The 18605-nt window shown below is 40.1% G+C and overlaps 1 protein-coding gene across 1 annotated transcript in view; it reads right to left on the minus strand.

Moving 5' to 3' along the window:
• The window catches only part of LOC116176069, a 176383-nt gene that overhangs the window by 86895 nt on the left and 70883 nt on the right, over window positions 1–18605 (minus strand). Inside the window, 10 exon segments of the mRNA XM_031494536.1 lie at window positions 1512–2294; window positions 3033–3170; window positions 3221–4141; window positions 4193–4368; window positions 8953–9802; window positions 9853–10035; window positions 10083–10997; window positions 11048–11565; window positions 11615–11768; window positions 15566–18574. Coding sequence (XP_031350396.1) covers window positions 1512–2294; window positions 3033–3170; window positions 3221–4141; window positions 4193–4368; window positions 8953–9802; window positions 9853–10035; window positions 10083–10997; window positions 11048–11565; window positions 11615–11768; window positions 15566–18574 — 7647 coding nt within the window.

An 18605-nucleotide genomic window follows, 5' to 3' on the forward strand; every position in this document is an offset into this window, starting at 1 on the left:
AGAATATTTGTGAGTGGTATTTTCTTTTTGTGTGGTTGTGTGTTCTGTTTTAGTAGTATATTCCGAAGGTATTGTTGTATGTTTTTCAGTACTTATATGCTCTGGTGTCACTGTAACCACGGGAATGGTATAACCTTCGTGTGGTGCAGTTGTTTCAGAATATTGGTGAGTGGTATTTTCTTTTTGTGTGGTTGTGTGTTCTGTTTCAGTAGTATATTCCGAAGGTATTGTTATATGTTTTTCAGTGCCAACATGCTCTGGTGTCACTGTAACCACCGGAATGGTATAACCTTCGTGTGGTGCAGTTGTTTCGGAATATTTGTGAGTGGTAAATTCCTTTGGTGTGGTTGTCGGTGCTTCAGGTGTGTATTGTGATAAGATAGTGGTATGTTTTTCAGTGCTTACATGCTCTGGTGTCACTGTAACTACAGGAATGGTATAACCTTCATGTGGTGCAGTTGTTTCGGAATATTTGTGAGTGGTATATTCCTTTGGTGTGGTTGTCGGTGCTTCAGGTGTGTATTGTGATAAGATAGTGGTATGTTTTTCAGTGCTTACATGCTCTGGTGTCACTGTGACCACAGGAACGGTATAACCTTCGTGTGTTCCAGTTGTTTCGGAATATTTGTGAGTAGTATATTCTTTTGGTGTAGTTGTGTGTTCCGTTTCGGTAGTGTATTCGGAGAGAACAGGCTTATGTTTTTCAGTGCTAACGTTTTCTGGTGTCACTGTAACCATGGGAATGGTATAACCTTGTGGTACAGTCGTTTCAGTGGTATTATCTAGTTTTGTAGCGGGTGCGAATGTGTCGGGCGTTGTTGGGAATGTAGTGTCCGTCGTCTGTGTGTGTTGTATTGTAATTGTAGATCCCATAGTAGTACTGAAGTCAACGTCAATATCTTTTTTCGTAGGTTCACTGCTAGTTTGATTGGTTAGTATAGAAAGTGTGGTTTGATCAGGAAAATAAGGGGACATTGTAGTGGGTGTGTTGGTGTATATTAAGGGAAAACATTCTATTGATGCATTTCCTTCGTATCCAGGTGGACAAAAACAAATTGCGTTATGTGCCTGTGCTTGACAGATTGCTGCTTTGCCACACTTGTTTGTGCAAATGTCTACACATAAGCCTTTAATGCAGGATTGTGTTTGCTTACAGTCATCATCCTTCGCGCAGGTTTCATCTGTTGTATTGCCAGCTGTGAATTATATACATACAAAAAAAAGTTTTAAAATGTTTGTGTAGGTACTATTAGTAAGTAGTCTATCATGTTAATCTAATTTAGGTTTCATTAGTGATTATGAAAGATTTCTAATAAAGGGGATAGATAATTAATTTACATTTTTTAACATATAGAAGTGCCAAACATATTTTTTGTTTTGACTTTAATTTGTAAGTACGTCGTAGCAGAAAATGGGTCTATAATGCATACTTCAACCAAAAGCAATTTCACATTTTATTTTTGCTTCTTTGTAGTTTATAAGATTTTGGGTAATCCAAATTAAATGTTTACCTTTAAGACATCCGTGTTTAGAATCTGATATAAATCCTGGAGGACAAAATTTGCAGATTGGTCTGTGATCCTCTACAACACATGGAGTGTCTGGAGGGCAATTTGCTGTTGCACATGGATCTTCGCAACGTAAGGCTCGGCAGGCTTGAGACGAAGGACAACCGTTGTCTCGCAAACATATTGATATAGAGGGACTGCAGTCTTTCATACAAATACAAATTGGACGATGGTTTAACACATCGCATGCCTTTTCAGGAGGGCATGGAGCTTTTTTAAGTGCAGTGCAGGGACTTTGACAGCGCCCTTCAATACAAGCTAGGTTTGATGCACACTGGGTGTCGTGCAAGCATTCTGTACTGTCAGGGGCGCAGGCTATTTCGCCATATTCGTTTACGACAAAACCATTTTTGCAAACGCAGGTCGCTCGGTGCTGATGAACTTCGCATTTTTTATTACCTTTGCATTTAAACGAAGGTACCTTGCAAGGGCTATAGCATTCTCCTGATCTACTATTGCATGCCAAAGTTGTTGGACAATCTGTGTTAGCGGTACAGAATACAGTTGTAGGCGGTGTTGGAGTGTTGTCACATTTTGGATCCGGATAACACGCCGTATTAGCCATACCAACGTGACAATGTGGACAAGAACATCGTGGTCGGTGCTGTACCGTTTGGCACAAAGCGTTTAGACCACACGCGCCCCTTAAACTGCAGGGATCTATGCACTGGTCGTTGATGCAGGCTTTTTCGTTAGGGCACTCCGAGTCGCTATTACATTCCGCATCTATGAAGACATCAGGGATGCGCAGAAAAGAAAGCCATTGTAAGAACCGTGAAAGGAAATATCTCACAATACAAAACAATACATGCTAATGTAATGAAGATAGTCAGAGAATGAGAGAGATGAAAGAGGCTATCTCAACAAAGTTTGAACAAAGCTGCAATATTTACAAGCAACAACATTAAGTCAATTCAAGAGGTATACTAATATACAGGTTAATGTGAGAATGCTCCTTTCATAGTTCCCAATCTGACTTATATTCAAGGTGCAGTTCAATAAAATGCATTATTGTACTGCAGCTGTACACATTAGCTATACTACGAATGTGTGCATGGAATGTGTGAATGTGATCTCAAATGGAGTGTCAGAGTGATTGTAAAAGACAGATTGGAACCCTGAAGTGTACATTCCACATAAGTAATAATGAGTTGCGTGAAGTTGAAACAGATGTGCTTTGAAACGATGGCTTAATGCCTCATTTATACCAGACGATGTTTGGCATGAATTTGACATCAAACTAATTGTAGTGTGCTCCACACAACTTCATACACCTTACTTATATTGCATGTGTAATGTGTAATAAATGATTATGTACAAATCCAACAGTCCTATGAACATTCAGTGCAACATTTGTACATTGTGTTGTTACAACTAACATTGTTCGTTGATATAAAAATAAAGCAATCAGTTGTATACAATGTATGTGAGTGTTAGGTGATAAATGATTAAAAGGGGACTCACCCCTGTAGCATTCAACTTCAGGTTGACCTGAGGTTCCAGGTGGGCATCGACAGACAAAGTCTGCCTGCTCTCTTATACATTCCGCATTCTTACCACATCCTTCAGTTCGACAATCGACATGTCCAGGTTTTAATGAACCTAAGACACACAGTGAACTTAACGCCTAAAGTAAATATTGAGAGACTTACATTCAATGGTGGGATCTCCTAATGGATATTCTGGCGGACAATAACACTGAGGCTTCGCTCTGACAACCTTACACTTAGCATTCACTCCACAAAGTTGATCTTTGCATAAGTTCACTCGACCCTCTCCACAAATGCATTTCTTGTAGGGGTCACCAGTACAGTCCACTGGGCAAATGCACTCAATTCCTCCATTCACTTCTTTACACTTAGCGTTCTCCCCACAGGAATTCTTCGAACATACCTCAATCACGTTTTGCTTACATTCTATCTTTGCATTTCCTACATAACCAGGTGGGCATGAACACTGTGCTCTCCTGCGTTCAACCTTGCATTGAGCATTGACACCACAAGCGCCTCTCTCCAAACATGGATTTTTACATGCACCATCGCGACCGCACTTTTTATTTATTTCACAATCACTGTCAATTCGACATTCATAGGGCGTACAAGACTTGCTGGGTTCTCCTTGGTATCCGTCCGGACACAAACATATCGTACGATGTTCAGATACTTTGCAAACGGCGTTACGTCCACACGCATTTTTGGTTTTGCATGGATTTTCACATCGCCCATTGATACAAGATTCGTCATTAGCGCATTCGGCGCTTACTTTACAGCCGGCAAAGCAAACTCCGTTTCTGCAGGTGTGGCCCGCAGCGCAAGGATTCGAATTAGAACATTTCGCTCTGCATCGCCCGGATTTGCATATTTCTCCGCACGAACAGGCGCTGTTATTTCGACAACTCTTCGTACAATACCCTGCCTCGTCACATTCGCACGTTCCATCGCATTGCACCATAGACAGTGTACAAGAGACCAAAGGATTACCCAAATAGTTTGTCGGGCAACTACACTGAGGAACGTGATTAACCACGCTGCAGTCGGCGCAGATACCACAAGAGCTGTAACCTTTGCACGGATCTAAAATATCGGCTAAGTTATAGCTGCGAGAAAATCGACAAATAAACTTACTTTGGCATTTATTGTTTATGCAAGCTTCTTGTTTTTGGCAAGTGTGATCACTTCGACAACCCAAGTCGCAGAGGCGATTTTCACAAATTTGATTCGTCCCGCATGAGGCGTCCGAATTGCACACTACTTTACAAACGCCTTTCACACATTTTTCATCGGATAAACAGTTTTGATCCCTACAAAAAATAAACCTTTTAATTATCCTATCTTTTTCAACCAGCATGCGGTTATATTTCGTCTGATGGCAGAATGAAAATTTTGGAAATCTTAATTAAGATGGGCAAGGGCGGTCTCCATTTATGTAATTAACATTCATAATTAAATTTTATCATTTGTCGTTGGTCTATGCAATGGCACGAAAATTATTGTCATACGAGAAAGCAATCAATGTTATTTTTGTTTACATTTTTATTTTTATTTAACGTAGAAATTTCCGAGAATGTTGTATTGGTCTTTATCTGTAAAATATTTAATTTAATTGACAGGTGGATGTGATTTATCGCCTTTTCTGTGTAGTTAAAAGAGATGAATTTTTATTTTTTCTAGTATTAATGTCTGATAAGAATTTGTTTAGTAAAATTATTCGACCTCTATCATTTTGGTTTTTTAACGTAAATTGAGGAGATATTTTCTGTTGTTAACTGTGTATAATTGGTTGTTATATGTAATTTGGATTTTCGGAAGAAAGGTATCGCCTTAAATAGGATTTGCACAGGAAAAGCGTCGCTTTTTGCTTCACTTAACGCAGAACCACGTTTCTTTGAAAATTTAAATCAGCCTTAAGCCAAGTTCAAGGCAGTATTACGTTTATTTTAAGTTTGAAGATAGAAGAAGTTCCCTTTGCGTAGCTGGAAGCCGAGTTCGCGGCTAATTATTATTCTACGTGTCAAATTTATTCGTGCTAGAGGATTGTCGTAAAGTTTTGACCATCTAATAAGGTACTTAAAAAAAAAGAGGTTGTCGGCGCCCCCATGAGTGTGTTTTCAACGTGACATGTAATGTAAGTAATTAAGTTTAATTTTATGTCTTCGTGTAATAATTGTTTGTTTTTGTGTCATTTTCCTTGTGTGTGTTAGAATTAAATCGCACTTATGTAACTTTCACTTAATTTCCGTGTGTTTCCTTCTAATGACTTCATTTCTAATTCAACTGTTTCGATTGGATGCTTGCCCAAAGTCCATTTTAATTATTCAAAATTTTGCTGTTCAGTTTGGAGTTTAAGGCATTTGGTCTGACCCAATATATAATAGAAGTTAACAGTTTAACTGAGAGCAGAGTCGAATCTCTCTTCTGTATTGGGAAGGAGTTTTGTGCTGGGATAATAAGTAAGGTAAAGAGCTAGCTAGGTTTTTGTTTTGGTGTTTTGTGTACAGTCTTCTGGCCTGACTTTAAATAAGTGCAGTATAAAACGTTTCACTCTGTATTCAGTTTTTGATATATTTAACTATTTCCAATAAGTTCCAAAATTGAAAATATAATTACAAATATTTGACGCCAATCAACAATTGAACCGATAAACGGTCAGGGATACGCAGACTGCTGCAATAGATCTAATGTGGGGCTCTAGGGGGAAACACGTACCACTTTTGGTGTACACAAAAAATTCAAATTCAAATTAATTCACGTTAATTCAAAATAATTCACGCAAAATGCTTATTCAAGTTAATGCACGTAAATTCAAATTAATTCACGTTCATTCAAATTAATTTACGTTAATCAAATTGAATCACGTTAATTCTAATTAATTCACGTTGTAACGGTTTCACTTAATTTTATGTAAAGTTAAATTTTTTTGCCGCTTTAATTCAAATTTATTACCAAAAGGATAAACAAAGTCAAGGTAACAGGATGATGAGGGTCATATCTGATAGCAAAAGGGTATCGGTTCAAATGTATCCGCCATTACATTAAGACAACAAAACCGTTTTCATTTACCCGGTAGCAACGTTAGTTCAAATTAACACAGAGGGGTGTACACCAAACATTCAAAGTTGTTTCCATCTAGAATTTTTCCAAGGCAAATTTTTACCAGGACTAGAGTTTGCGAGTAAAATATTTCAACGGCGGATTTTTTCTGGGGACACATTTTTTACACAAGCATACCAGGGAAAAATTTTCCAAGAGCAATTTTATCTATCTTAAATTTTCAAGACGACAATTTTTCCATAGAGAATTTCCCCAGGGCGAATTTTTTGGAGACGAGATTTTATGTAAGTGTCAAATATTCCAAGGCCTATTTTGTTAGAGGCTAAATTTTCCGTATGCGAATTTTCTGGAAATGAATTTTTCCACAACAAATATTCACAAGACGAATTTTGAGGAGACAATTTTTGTGGGTCAAATATTTCGAGGGCGATTTTTTTACGTTTCTGGGGACAAGTTTTCCACGCAAGTTTGCGGGGCGAGTTTTTTAAGCGAGCATTCCAGGGCAACCCAAATTTTTCTTTGACGATTTTTTGAGGACCAAATAATCGAAAGATGATTTTTTTCAACATTTTCTGTAGATGAATTTCGTTTTCTGGACGATTCGTTTCAAGGGCAATTTTGGGAGCCTACATTTTCCGTAGGTAAATTTCTCGGAAGAGAATTTATCCATAGCGAATTTTCCCAGAACAATTTTCCTTATTGTTTTTGGGAGTCAAATATTCCAAGGACGATTTTACTCGGTAGCCGAATTTTTTAGGCAAGAAGATTTCCAGGAAGAACCCTCCCGAAAATTTGAAATTCTCACGCAAATATTACGGGAGGAAAATACGTAGAGGCGAATTATCCCTGTATGAATTGACGGGTTGAATCTTGCACGGAACCATTTTAAAAAGGCTATTTTTTCATAGCGAATTTGTCTCGTATATTTTTTTCGGAGGACAAGTCTTTAGGGGTCAAATATTCCAGGGGCGATTTTTAGAGCGCATCAAGTTTTCTGGAATTATTCACACAAGTATTCTAGCGAAGGTAGATTTTTACCAGCCTTTTTTAATGAGAGCGATTTTTCCTAGCGAATTTTCAGGATCTAAGGGCGATTTTTTACGGGAATCGGCGATTTTCGGGACACGAATTTTCCAGGGCAAATTTTGTCAGGACGCGTTTGTGGGTCAAATATTCCAACAGAAATTTTTTCGAGACTAAATTTTCTGGGGGCAAATTTTTCACGCATGTATTCCAGGGAAAAGTTTTTCAAGAACGATTTTTTCGTGTTTACATTTTCAGGACAGGCATTTTCCAGGGCGAGACGTGTTTTTAATGTCAAATATTACAAGGGCGATTTTTTCGAGGCTAAATTTCCAGGACACAAAAATTTGTTATACAATTATTCCAGGAAAGAATTTTCGGGTGCGCGTATCCCCAAGGCGACTTTTTCAGGTCTACATTTTCCGGAAGCGGATTTTTCCATAGGGAATTTTCCCAGAAGAAATTTTCCGGGAACAAGTCTTTGAAGATCAAACACAATAGTGATTTTTTCGAGGCTACACTTTCAGGATGAGAATTTTTCTATAGCGAATATCTCCAGTGAGAAACTTTTCCGGGCAGAAGCTTTTAGGGATGAAACATTCCAAGGGCGATTTTTTAAGCGCAACCAAATTTTCTGAAGCGAATTTTCTGGAGATTTATAAGGGCAATTTTTTCAGGAATCGATGATTTTTTAGAAACGAATTTTTCTTAAGAGGAACAAGTATTTACGCTAATTCACATTAATTCGTATTCATTCAAATTAATTAACGTTAATTCAATTAATTCACGATAATTCAAATTAATTTACGTTAATACAAATTAAATCACATTATTGTAATTAATTCAGGCTAATTTAAATTAATTCATGTTAATTCAAATTAATTCAAAGGGGTGTACACCAAAAATTCAAAGTTGTTTCCCCCTAGGTGGGACACTGGGGCTTGTCGTAATATTGGTGAAAAATTAAATAAGAAGGGCACATCATGACGTCTATTCTTGGTAGTGATAATTTGCATTCGAGCTTGCTTTCCTAAATACGTCCAAACAGCGAAATATTGGAATATAGGAACCGAGTTCCAAGTTTAAGGATACTACGAATACGATAAATGTAAGGCCCACTGTGGGTTGTAGTTACTATTATTTCAGATATTGGTACCTATCAAAAATTGCGACGACACATGGTAACGGATACGAATCATTCTGGGTCGAGATCATACCGTGTTGGGAAGTTTTGCGTAATAAAATGAAATTATATGTACACATCCGATATACACTTATAGTCAATAGTGATAATCATAAAGACTATAATAAAAGATAAAGCTCATTTAAAGTCACAATTATTTATACTAAGGTAGGATATATCCGCCCTCCATCCTTTTGGGATCGAGATGCATTTTGAATACCTACTGATAATCTGCTTTCATCAGTACTTCCTCATTGTTTCCAAAGAGGGAAATATCAGAATAAGGTAATCAAACAATATTTCAGGTATTTGGCGGATATCAAAGATCATGCATAAACAGTACAGGATATACATCTTTTCAGAAGAGCTCATTTGGAAAATCATTGCTAGGTACAGTTCCCAACCCAATTATTGAAAGAATTCAGGTACAATATCAAAATAAATGGGACTTGACGAGCCTACTATAGGTAACAAAAACTTAATTTTGAGTTGAATTATTGTCTCAAATATTTCACGTTTATCGAAAATAGTGACTGTATACAGTAACGGATATGAATCCTCACAAATCTGAATTGCTTTATGATTGACGCCAATGCAAGCTAATTGAAACAGTTGTCAAAATACTCACGTGCGACACATTTTCTGACACAATCCACCATAGCAAACGTTTCCAAAGTTGCATTCCGAATCCGAAGAGCAACCTATCAAAGGTCGCTGGCACGATTCCAATGCGTTTCCTACCAGCGGTTGAGGACAGGTGCACACTTTTTGGTGATTAACAATTTTGCATTCAGCATTTGTCCCGCACGATGTAGGCGAAGAGCAAACGTCGATGCACTTGTTATTGCTACAGCTTCGGTCTGATGCGCAACCGTTATCGCTTCTGCAGCCAATTAAGCAAATCAGGTTTTCGCAAATTTCGCTCGTTCTGCAATCGTCGTCGCGTCTGCATAGAGCTTTGCATATGCCGGCCTGTACGTCGCAGCGTTCATTACTTAAACAGCCCTTGTCGGAAGAACATACAGTTTTACACTGTTTATCCATGCAAGTGGTTCCGTAGGGACATCCTCGATTTTCGGTGCACGGTTGAGCAGGCGAACGAACGCACGCCACCTTTGCGGTGGGATTAGGAACGAATCCGGTTCCGCACGAACATGTTGCCCTGTGATTCGAGACTGTACACAAAGCATTTGGTCCACATGGAGATTCAGAGCACGGGTTAACACATCGATTGCTTCGACATGATTCACTTCCACTGCAATCGTCATCAGAATGACATCCCAAGACACACTTGTTATGTAAGCAAATGTGACCTAAGAAACAATCGTTGTCGACGCGACATGTCAAAATACAGATACCCTTCAGACACTTTTCGTTAAATGCGCATTCGTTATCATTTGTACAACGCGAACGACAGGTTTTATCTTGGCAGATGAGTCCGGTCGCACAATCTTGATTGGTATCGCATGCAGTTGGTGCTAAAATTAAACATTTTAATGGAGAAAATGAAAAATTGAGAGGAACATACTTCTAATGCATTCGACATTCTCATTTCCCATAAACCCTTCGGGGCAAGAGCACTGCCTCGCGTGGTTAATGACTTTACAGAGTGCATTAATGCCGCATGCTGACTTTGATTCGCAAGGATTTAAGCATTGGCCTTGAATACATTTCGCAGTTGAATCGCATTCTGTATCCACTTGGCAGGGTGCTTAAATATGAAATTAAACAAGCTGGATATACAAAGTAAAAACTTACGCCTACAAATCTCGCCGTAACAGTAGGTGTTCAAGGGACAGTCGGATGTGGTATGGCAAGATACTGGTTTGGGTGTGCAACCAGTTTTGATATCTGCCGGGTTTCCAATATACCCGTTCAGGCACGTGCAATGACCAACGTGATCTACAGCCACACATTCGGCGTTCGCTCCACAGATTGTGTGTTGGCAAACATCTCTGCATTTATGAATTCCGTTCGCTTTAACGCATTCGGCTCCGCTGGGACAGTCGGAATTGACATTACACTCCACTGCAGTGCGACATCCTTCGTTGTAAGGATCACCAACTGTTCCTGATGGGCATAGGCATCTAAATGATCCTCTAGAGTTATGGCATGATGCTCCAGGTCCACAAGGTGTATCGGCGCAGAAATCGATTAAATGGCAACTTTTGTATGCGTCACCAGTGTAACCTGGTTGGCAGTAGCAAAGCTGTTTGTGCTTTTCTGCGGAGCAAAGTGCATTGCGCCCGCAAGGGTTCCGGGCCAAACACGCAATTTTGCACATGTGTTGTTCACAAAATTTGTCATTACTGCACTGGCTATCAGTTTCACATTCCACTTTACGACAACCAACTTTATCATCCTTTGCATTCCCATAATGCCCAGGTTGACAACTGCATACTGCTTGATGATTTTGAGATGTACATTCTGCATTTCTACCACATATATAGCCACTACATGCATCGACACATTCAGCTTGGCCCCAAGAGTTCCGTATACACTTTTCACTCAAAGAGCAATCACCATCCGAGTGACACCTAAACTCCTGCATACATATATTGTTTGAACAAAACTGAAATTCTGGGCACGACGAATTTGATTTGCAAGTTGGTTGGCAAATTCCTTGAATACATAACTGATCTTGGATACACTCGCGAGAAGTTGCGCATATTGCTGAAATGAGTTGACGTATTTAAAGAACAATTTAAATATAAAGTACTTACAGGTGCAGACACCGGCGGCGCACTTACTACCACCAGGACACTGACCATCATCGGCACAGTACAAAATTGGAACGCAACCCAAGTGAGGATCACCGGAGAATCCGGCGCGACAGTTACAAACGCCCACGTGATTCGCTGACACACAGTCGGCATGTTGGCCACAGACCTTAACCAAAGAGCAAGGATCGACGCATTTCGAATCGACGCACGCTTTCGCCGTTGGACAATCGTTACTATCGAGACACTCAATCGCCGAGCATTCGACGTGCGGGTCGCCTCTCGTTTGCACGGGACATCTGCAGACGGCCGCGTGCAGTTCCGCCACACACTCGGCGTTCCGGCCGCAAACTCCTGGACGATCGCACGGATTTCTGCAACGATTCTCAAGGCAGGTGGCGGACGACGGACAATCGCCATCGGAGAGGCAATCGCCAGGTTTGCGACATCCCGTCACGAACGGATCGCCGACCAAGCCATCCGGGCAGACGCACGTAAAGCCTCCCGGCGAATTTTGACAGCTACAATTAAGACAGTTAAATGTGAATCGGCGCGAGTATGCATACTTACGTAGCAGATCGGTGACACGGATTATTGGTTAGACATTCGTCGATATCAACGCATAGTCCATTGCTTAGCGTGAATCCTTGCAAACATGAGCACAGTCCCATGTGATTTTCGACGTAACAACTTCCTTTGCCGCAATCGGTAACATCACACGGATCTACGAGTAAAACAAAATACACATATAGCACTTATTTATTATATAAGTATAGACAGCCCAATTCTGTAACTTAAAATAACCTTAGCAACTTGCTAATAGCGGAGGTAATTGCTAGATGAGCAACATTTGTTCAAAGTGGTATTCTGTATTGACAAACTTAGCAATATTGTCTAAAATTTTAACAATTCAATTGCTTTACCCTAGCAATAGGTAAAGTGCTGTTGTTAAGTCTTAGCAAGTGTATTTCACCCGTTCAAATATGGCAGGTTGATGGTTTGAATACGAATTTTTAAACGCTGTTAATTCATGTAGTTTTTTAATATCATTTGGAGCAGTTTTTTCATGAACTAACATGGCATTTTTAGCGTATTTTCCAAAGAAGTTGGGTGCGCTATTGCAGCCACTTTCTCTGTCCGTCTGTCCGACGCCTTAACTACTCCTAGAGTTCCAAGATATTTAGTTCGTTCTTTTTGCATTCAGTAGCGTATAGCTCTGGCATCTGAGCCAAGGAAAATCTTGACGATTAAACTGCGCAATGTTAATTTTCCTATTTATAGAGATATTTTTTTGAAATTTTAAACATAGATGTCTCTAGTAAAGATAAGTATACTAAGTATACCCGTAGCCAAGATATATCCCGTAGCCTACCGATAGGTTATGGTATACCGGATATTGAAAACATCAGTGTGTTTGCGCAACTGTCAAATTTCATTTCTTATTTATAGAGAAATTGTAATAACAGATAGGAAAGATAATCGTATTTGGCACCTGAACCAAGAAATATCATAACAATTAGACTGCGCATGTGCATTATGTCCATTCTGTGAACTTTTGGGAACTACTGATTAATGCATGGAAAATGCGCTAAAGTTACTTGCCTTAGGGCGAAAACTTTTTTACTTGTTTTCTAAATTGTCCACACTTATGGAATGCTGCTCCTATGTTGTTCTAGTGCCACGTTGTTTGGTATCTGTATTTTCCATGGCGAGAAAATACAAATTACAAGTCGCACGGCACTTGTAAAGCCACAACGCGTTTAATCGAGGCCTACGATACTTACAGGCCGGAGCGCTCGAAAAAGTCACGTGACGTTAGGAGTCATATGAAATACATTACGGCTTATGGAAAATCCGTGCGCGGCTCCACTATTTATTTTTTTACTCCGGATCCGTTCAACATAGAGCCACGAATTTCAATGGGAGCTTGTCAATAGTACACACAATCAAATTATGGTGTACGTTAATTTTTAATAACACTAAAAATAATTAATTTTTGGGTTTAAAGTATTGAAGATAAAACGATGTTAGTAAATCCGTGTTTTTCAATCTTTACATCGTCATATTTCTTTTTCTAGGAACTATATCATTATAATCCTTTCGGTGTCTTAAACTAGAATGATATGCGCCTCCAATTATGCGTATATAATGCCTGGTATTAGTATAGTTTTAACAGGCCCTACAAAATCGCGCATTTATAATTCGCGCAGAGCAAAATTCGCCATGCGAGAAACTTTTTTGTTATTGCTATAATTGTATCACATATATCGAATGAATTGTGGCCAAAGGACACAAAAATGTTCTTCAGAAGGAATTTTTAAGAAATGGTCTCTTGTTTCCTTTTTTTCAGCAGCTGAAATAAATAGCACGATTTCAAGAATAAGTGAACGCGCAAAGGTATTATTATGTTTCAAATAATTGTTAGTAATCGATTTTCAAATAAATTGTGTTTGTGAGATTTAAATTTACATTAAACTTATAAAATTAAAAATATTAGTATCGTAGGCTTTCATCTTCGTTCTATGAATAAATAAAAATAACCTTTTGAATAAAGAAGTTTTAAAAAATAACTTTTTCTATCCAACTTACAGCAGTTTTAGTAAAAAGTACAGCTTGTAGAGAATAGGCAGTGCCGGACTGGCGCAGGCCGCTAGGCCGCTAAAGCGGGGTTTTAAAATATGACTGTGTCTATATTCTTGAAATATATTATTAATTTTATATTTGTAGGGTTTATTGAAATCTGAGCAACATAATATCATATGAAAATTGGTAAGAAATAACTTCCTTTGCACGCGCCGATCATGGTACCTATTCCTAGGGCTGGACTGGGTTGGTAAGCGCCCCGGGCGCGTAATGATCAAAAAGCACCCACACTCAAGACACCCCCCTCCGAAAAAAATACAAGGAAATTTGCATTTTTATTTCAAACAACTTGCACTTTCCAGAAGCAAAACGCAAATGGTGGTTCCGCTCGGGCGTTTCTCGCTACTCCACATTGCGGAGCCTCGGTTAGCCGTGTTAGTGAGCCCCCGCGGTGGAAGCCCCACTTCGCCGGCCTACGAGAGCCCCGTCCGCTTGAGCGGCTTAGCGGCCTGGACCAGTCCGGCACTGCCTATTTAAGGTGTACTTTTTACTAAAACTGCTGTAAGTTGGATAGAAAAAGTTATTTTTTAAAACTTCCTTATTCAGAAGGTTATTTTTATTTATTCATAGAACGAAGATGAAAGCCTACGATACTTACCAGGCCTCACAGGCGGACAAGAGAAATTTCCCATTTCACTTTCATACGAGCAGTATAACTAAAATACTTTATGTACTGCAAAATTCATATTAACGAAGATATAAGATATACTCCATACTTTTGACTGATAATATTTTTAATTTTATAAGTTTAATGTAAATTTCTCACAAACACAATTTATTTGAAAATCGATTACTAACAATTATTTGAAACAAGAACATTTTTGTGTCCTTTGGCCACAATTCCATTCGATATATGTTATACAATTATAGCAATAACAAAAAAGTTTCTCGCATGGTGAATTTTGCTCTGTGCGGATAATAAATGCGCGATTTTGTAGGGCTTGTTAAAACTATACTAATACCAGATAAGGCTTTACATGCGCATAATTGGAGGCGCATATCATTCTAGTTTAAGACACCGAAAGGATTAAAATGATATAGTTCCTAAAAAAAGAAATATGACGATGTAAAGATAGAAAAATACGGATTTACTAACATCGTTTTATCTTCAATACTTTAAACCTAAAAATTAATTATTTTTAGTGTTATTAAAAATTAACGAACATCATAATTTGATTGTGTGTACTATTGACAAGCTCTTATTGAAATTTCGTAGCTCTATGTTGAACGGATCCGGAGTAAAAAAATAAATAGTGGAGCCGCGCAAGTATTTTCCATAAGCCGTAATGTATTTCATGACTCCTAAAGTCACGTGGTGTTTACACGACTTTAGTTTACCGTGAGATTCACATACCCACGACTACAGTGCCCTCTATCCGTGACCACCCATTTTGTATTGAAAGCATAGGGCTAATAGCAGTCCATGTACGATATGATCTAAGGCAATTGTCGTAACACAGCTAATATTTTTGAGATGAATAGGCAAATGTCAATGAATGCAAATGTATGAAAAATAATAAAAAGTCATTCAAAATAAAGTTGTAAGGTTTTTGAAGAATTCGTTGGTTGTTATAATACCAACAGGTTTTCCTTGTGTTTACTAACACTTATTCAACGTGTGTGAGTATTGGCAACGCAATATTTTCCTGACCAGAATCGAAACGGTGAATTTGATCTTCGGCGGGATAGTACAGCAATCTTGCTATAGTTAGCAATATTGCAAACTTGTTAGTTACAGAATTGGACTGAATATTTCTTGATAAAAACTAAATTTGGCTCGATAATGACTCGTTGTTATTGTGTAGTATTGAGTAGAGATTGCAAGTTGAGTTTGAGTCAGATAATCTATTCAACCAAGTATATAAAAACAGTACTTACTCATGCATTTGTTACTGTTGATATCACAATATTTGTCACTGGGACAATAGGTACTGCTGACGCATTCCACCTTAAAACAACCCAAATGAGTGTCCAATGGATCTCCCAAATAACCAGTCGGACAGGAGCACGCGGCACTATGATCGAATACATTGCAAAGTGCATTGTGGCCACATTTTAACACTGCACACGGATTAGTGCATCGACCTTCGTGGCAGGCTAACGAGTTGCCGCATTCAGAATCTCGACGACATTGGTTTGGTAGCGAACAACCAGGCGCAATGAAGGGATCGCCAATGTATCCTTCGGGGCAACTGCACCTATACGATCCCGGTGTGTTCACACATATAGCGCTTGAGGGACAAGATCTGTTGTTGCATTCATTTACGTCAATGCACTGATTATTCTCGTTGATAAATCCGTTAGCGCATTGGCAATTACCGCGTACACAAATGTGATTCGGAGTACAGTCGGTATGTGTTGCGCAACCTATTTTGCATACACCCTTCTTGCAAACTTCTCCAGGTAAACAGTTGCTGTCGCCGAAGCACACTTTCACACAATTATTGTCCATGCAACGTTCTCCTACAGCACACATGGAAGCTTCTGAGCAGGGCATTGAGCACTGATTTGCAATGCACATATGCGCCGCAGGGCAGTCATTTGTAGCCGCACAGAGAATGAAAGATCTAACACAGCCTTCCTCTGGTGTAGGATTTCCTTGAAATCCAGCTGGGCATTTGCATGTTGTCGAATGTTGAACGCAAGAGCAAAGGGCATTCGGTCCGCACACTCCTTCCTGTTCGCACGGATTTTGACATTTGTTGTTAATACAAGCTTGATCGTGTGGACAATTTTTGTTACTGCGACATCCCAACAGGCACATTCCATTGACGCAAGCTTGATTATCTCGACATTGGCTGTGTCCGACACAAGGTATCATACACATCTTTTGCAGGCAGCGTTCTCCGTAAAGACAGTCCTCGTTACTTCTGCAAACCGCTTTACATTGACCGTTGAAGCAAACTTCACTGCCACAGTCATGATCGCTACTACAACTCGTCGAGATCCTTATGCAGCCACTTTTCGGACCTTGAGGACCAGGCAAAAACGAAGGCGGACATGTGCACAACGGCGCGCGGTTTATCACTTGGCAAAGAGCGTTAGGTCCGCATACCAATTCATCGCAAGGGTTCACGCATTTACCGGCGTGACAGACGGATTGTACTGGACAATCGACGTTACCGTTTGGACAATCTCCTTCAGGACGACAACCGGACAAAATCGGATCTCCTATCGTATTTTGTGGACATTTGCAGACAGGTCCATTCGATGTCGATTCGCATACGGCCGACGCGTGACAGGGATTCGGTTTACAAACTTCTAATAACTTGCATTCGACTTCTGGTATGGGATTGGCACGATATCCCGGTGGACACTGGCAGGTTGCTTTGTGATTTTCTGATATGCATACGGCGTTTAGGCCGCAAGATTCTTCCTCGCAGACATCGGTGCATGTGTGGGTTAACCTGTTGCAAAGCTGCTGAGGTGGACAGTCAAGGTTGTAAACGCAAGGGACGGTTCTACATCCGGTGCTTAGATTGGTGGGGTCGCCGACGTAAGGTCCGGGCGGGCATTGGCACTGAGGTACGTGGTTATTAACGATACAAACGGCGTGAGGACCACAGGTAAGGCTGTCGCAGGCTGACTGACAAACAAGCGCGTCAGACTCGTGATGTTTTCTACAGATTTGATGTTCGGCACATTGTGCGTCTGAGCCACACTCGTTTTGTATTGCAGGTTGACATCCACTGCGATCTCGTGGGTTTCCGGTAAAACCTGGCAAACACTGGCAATGTCCCTTATGCGACTGCGCAATGCAAATCGAGTTAGGTGGACAGGTAAATTGCGAGCACACCTGAACACATTTAGGAACACCCAAAGCGTCTGGAACACATCTCGCAACTTGCTGGCAGTCATTGTCAACAATACAATCGGGCACCGAAGGTTTTTCACAAACTGATGAAATTGGGTTCCACTTGTAATCCGATTTGCAGACACAAGTTGGATGTTTGAATTGGTCCAGTTGGCAGTACTCGTGAAGTCCACATGCTACCGTTGCACAAGGATCCACGCATTTGTTAATCCCACTCATATCAATATCGCAGATCGATCCTGAAGGACAATCTACATCGTGATCACATTCTCTTGGTGGTTTGCGCTCTTCCAACTGGCAACCTAGGAGTAAATCACTCGGGTTGCCCTTATACTCAGGCGCACAAATACAGGTGGATCTGTGATTTGCGCTGACGCAAAGCGCGTTCGGGCCGCACTGTACTTTGCTACACGCATCCACACATTTTCTAACACCTTTCCCAAGCTGGAAGCATATTTCTAAGTCGGAACACTCGGCATCGTTATGGCATTGTCTCCGCAATTTACAGCCGGAAATCAAATCGTTAGCATTTCCAACAAAACCAGGGGGACAAATGCAGCGTCCCGCATCGCATAAAGCTTTAGGTCCACATCTGATATCCTCGCATACGTTCCTACATCGTCCATTATCGCATAAAAATCCTGCTGGGCAAAGAACATCGTTACTGCAACGGCACGACCCGGCATCCAGACATATTCCTCCATCCATTTTTGAGCACAGCACGAATGGATTACCCATAAAACCTTCTTTGCATCTGCAATCGTAACTTCCAATAGTGTTGATGCAGACCGCGTGGTCGCCACAAGCATTGTTGATACACTCGTCTATATCGTGGCATTGAACGTAAGGATTTCCTTTAAAGGCGGGAGGGCAGTAGCATTCGACGCTATTAAAGGTTTCTTTACATTTGGCGCCAATACCGCATTTGGCAGTCGCGCAGGTTGCTGCCAAACTGTTACATTCGGTATAAGGATTTCCAGTGGTACCCGGATCACAGACGCATTGGTTTATAACGAAGTACTCGCAGTGGGCGTTCTTCCCACAACCGGGCGCGCACTTCGGTTTTTCGATCGCTAAAATATTCGTTGACGAATTTGTTAAGAA

The sequence above is a fragment of the Photinus pyralis genome, unplaced genomic scaffold (assembly GCF_008802855.1).
Source record: "Photinus pyralis isolate 1611_PpyrPB1 unplaced genomic scaffold, Ppyr1.3 Ppyr1.4_LG7, whole genome shotgun sequence".
NCBI lineage: Eukaryota > Metazoa > Arthropoda > Insecta > Coleoptera > Lampyridae > Photinus > Photinus pyralis.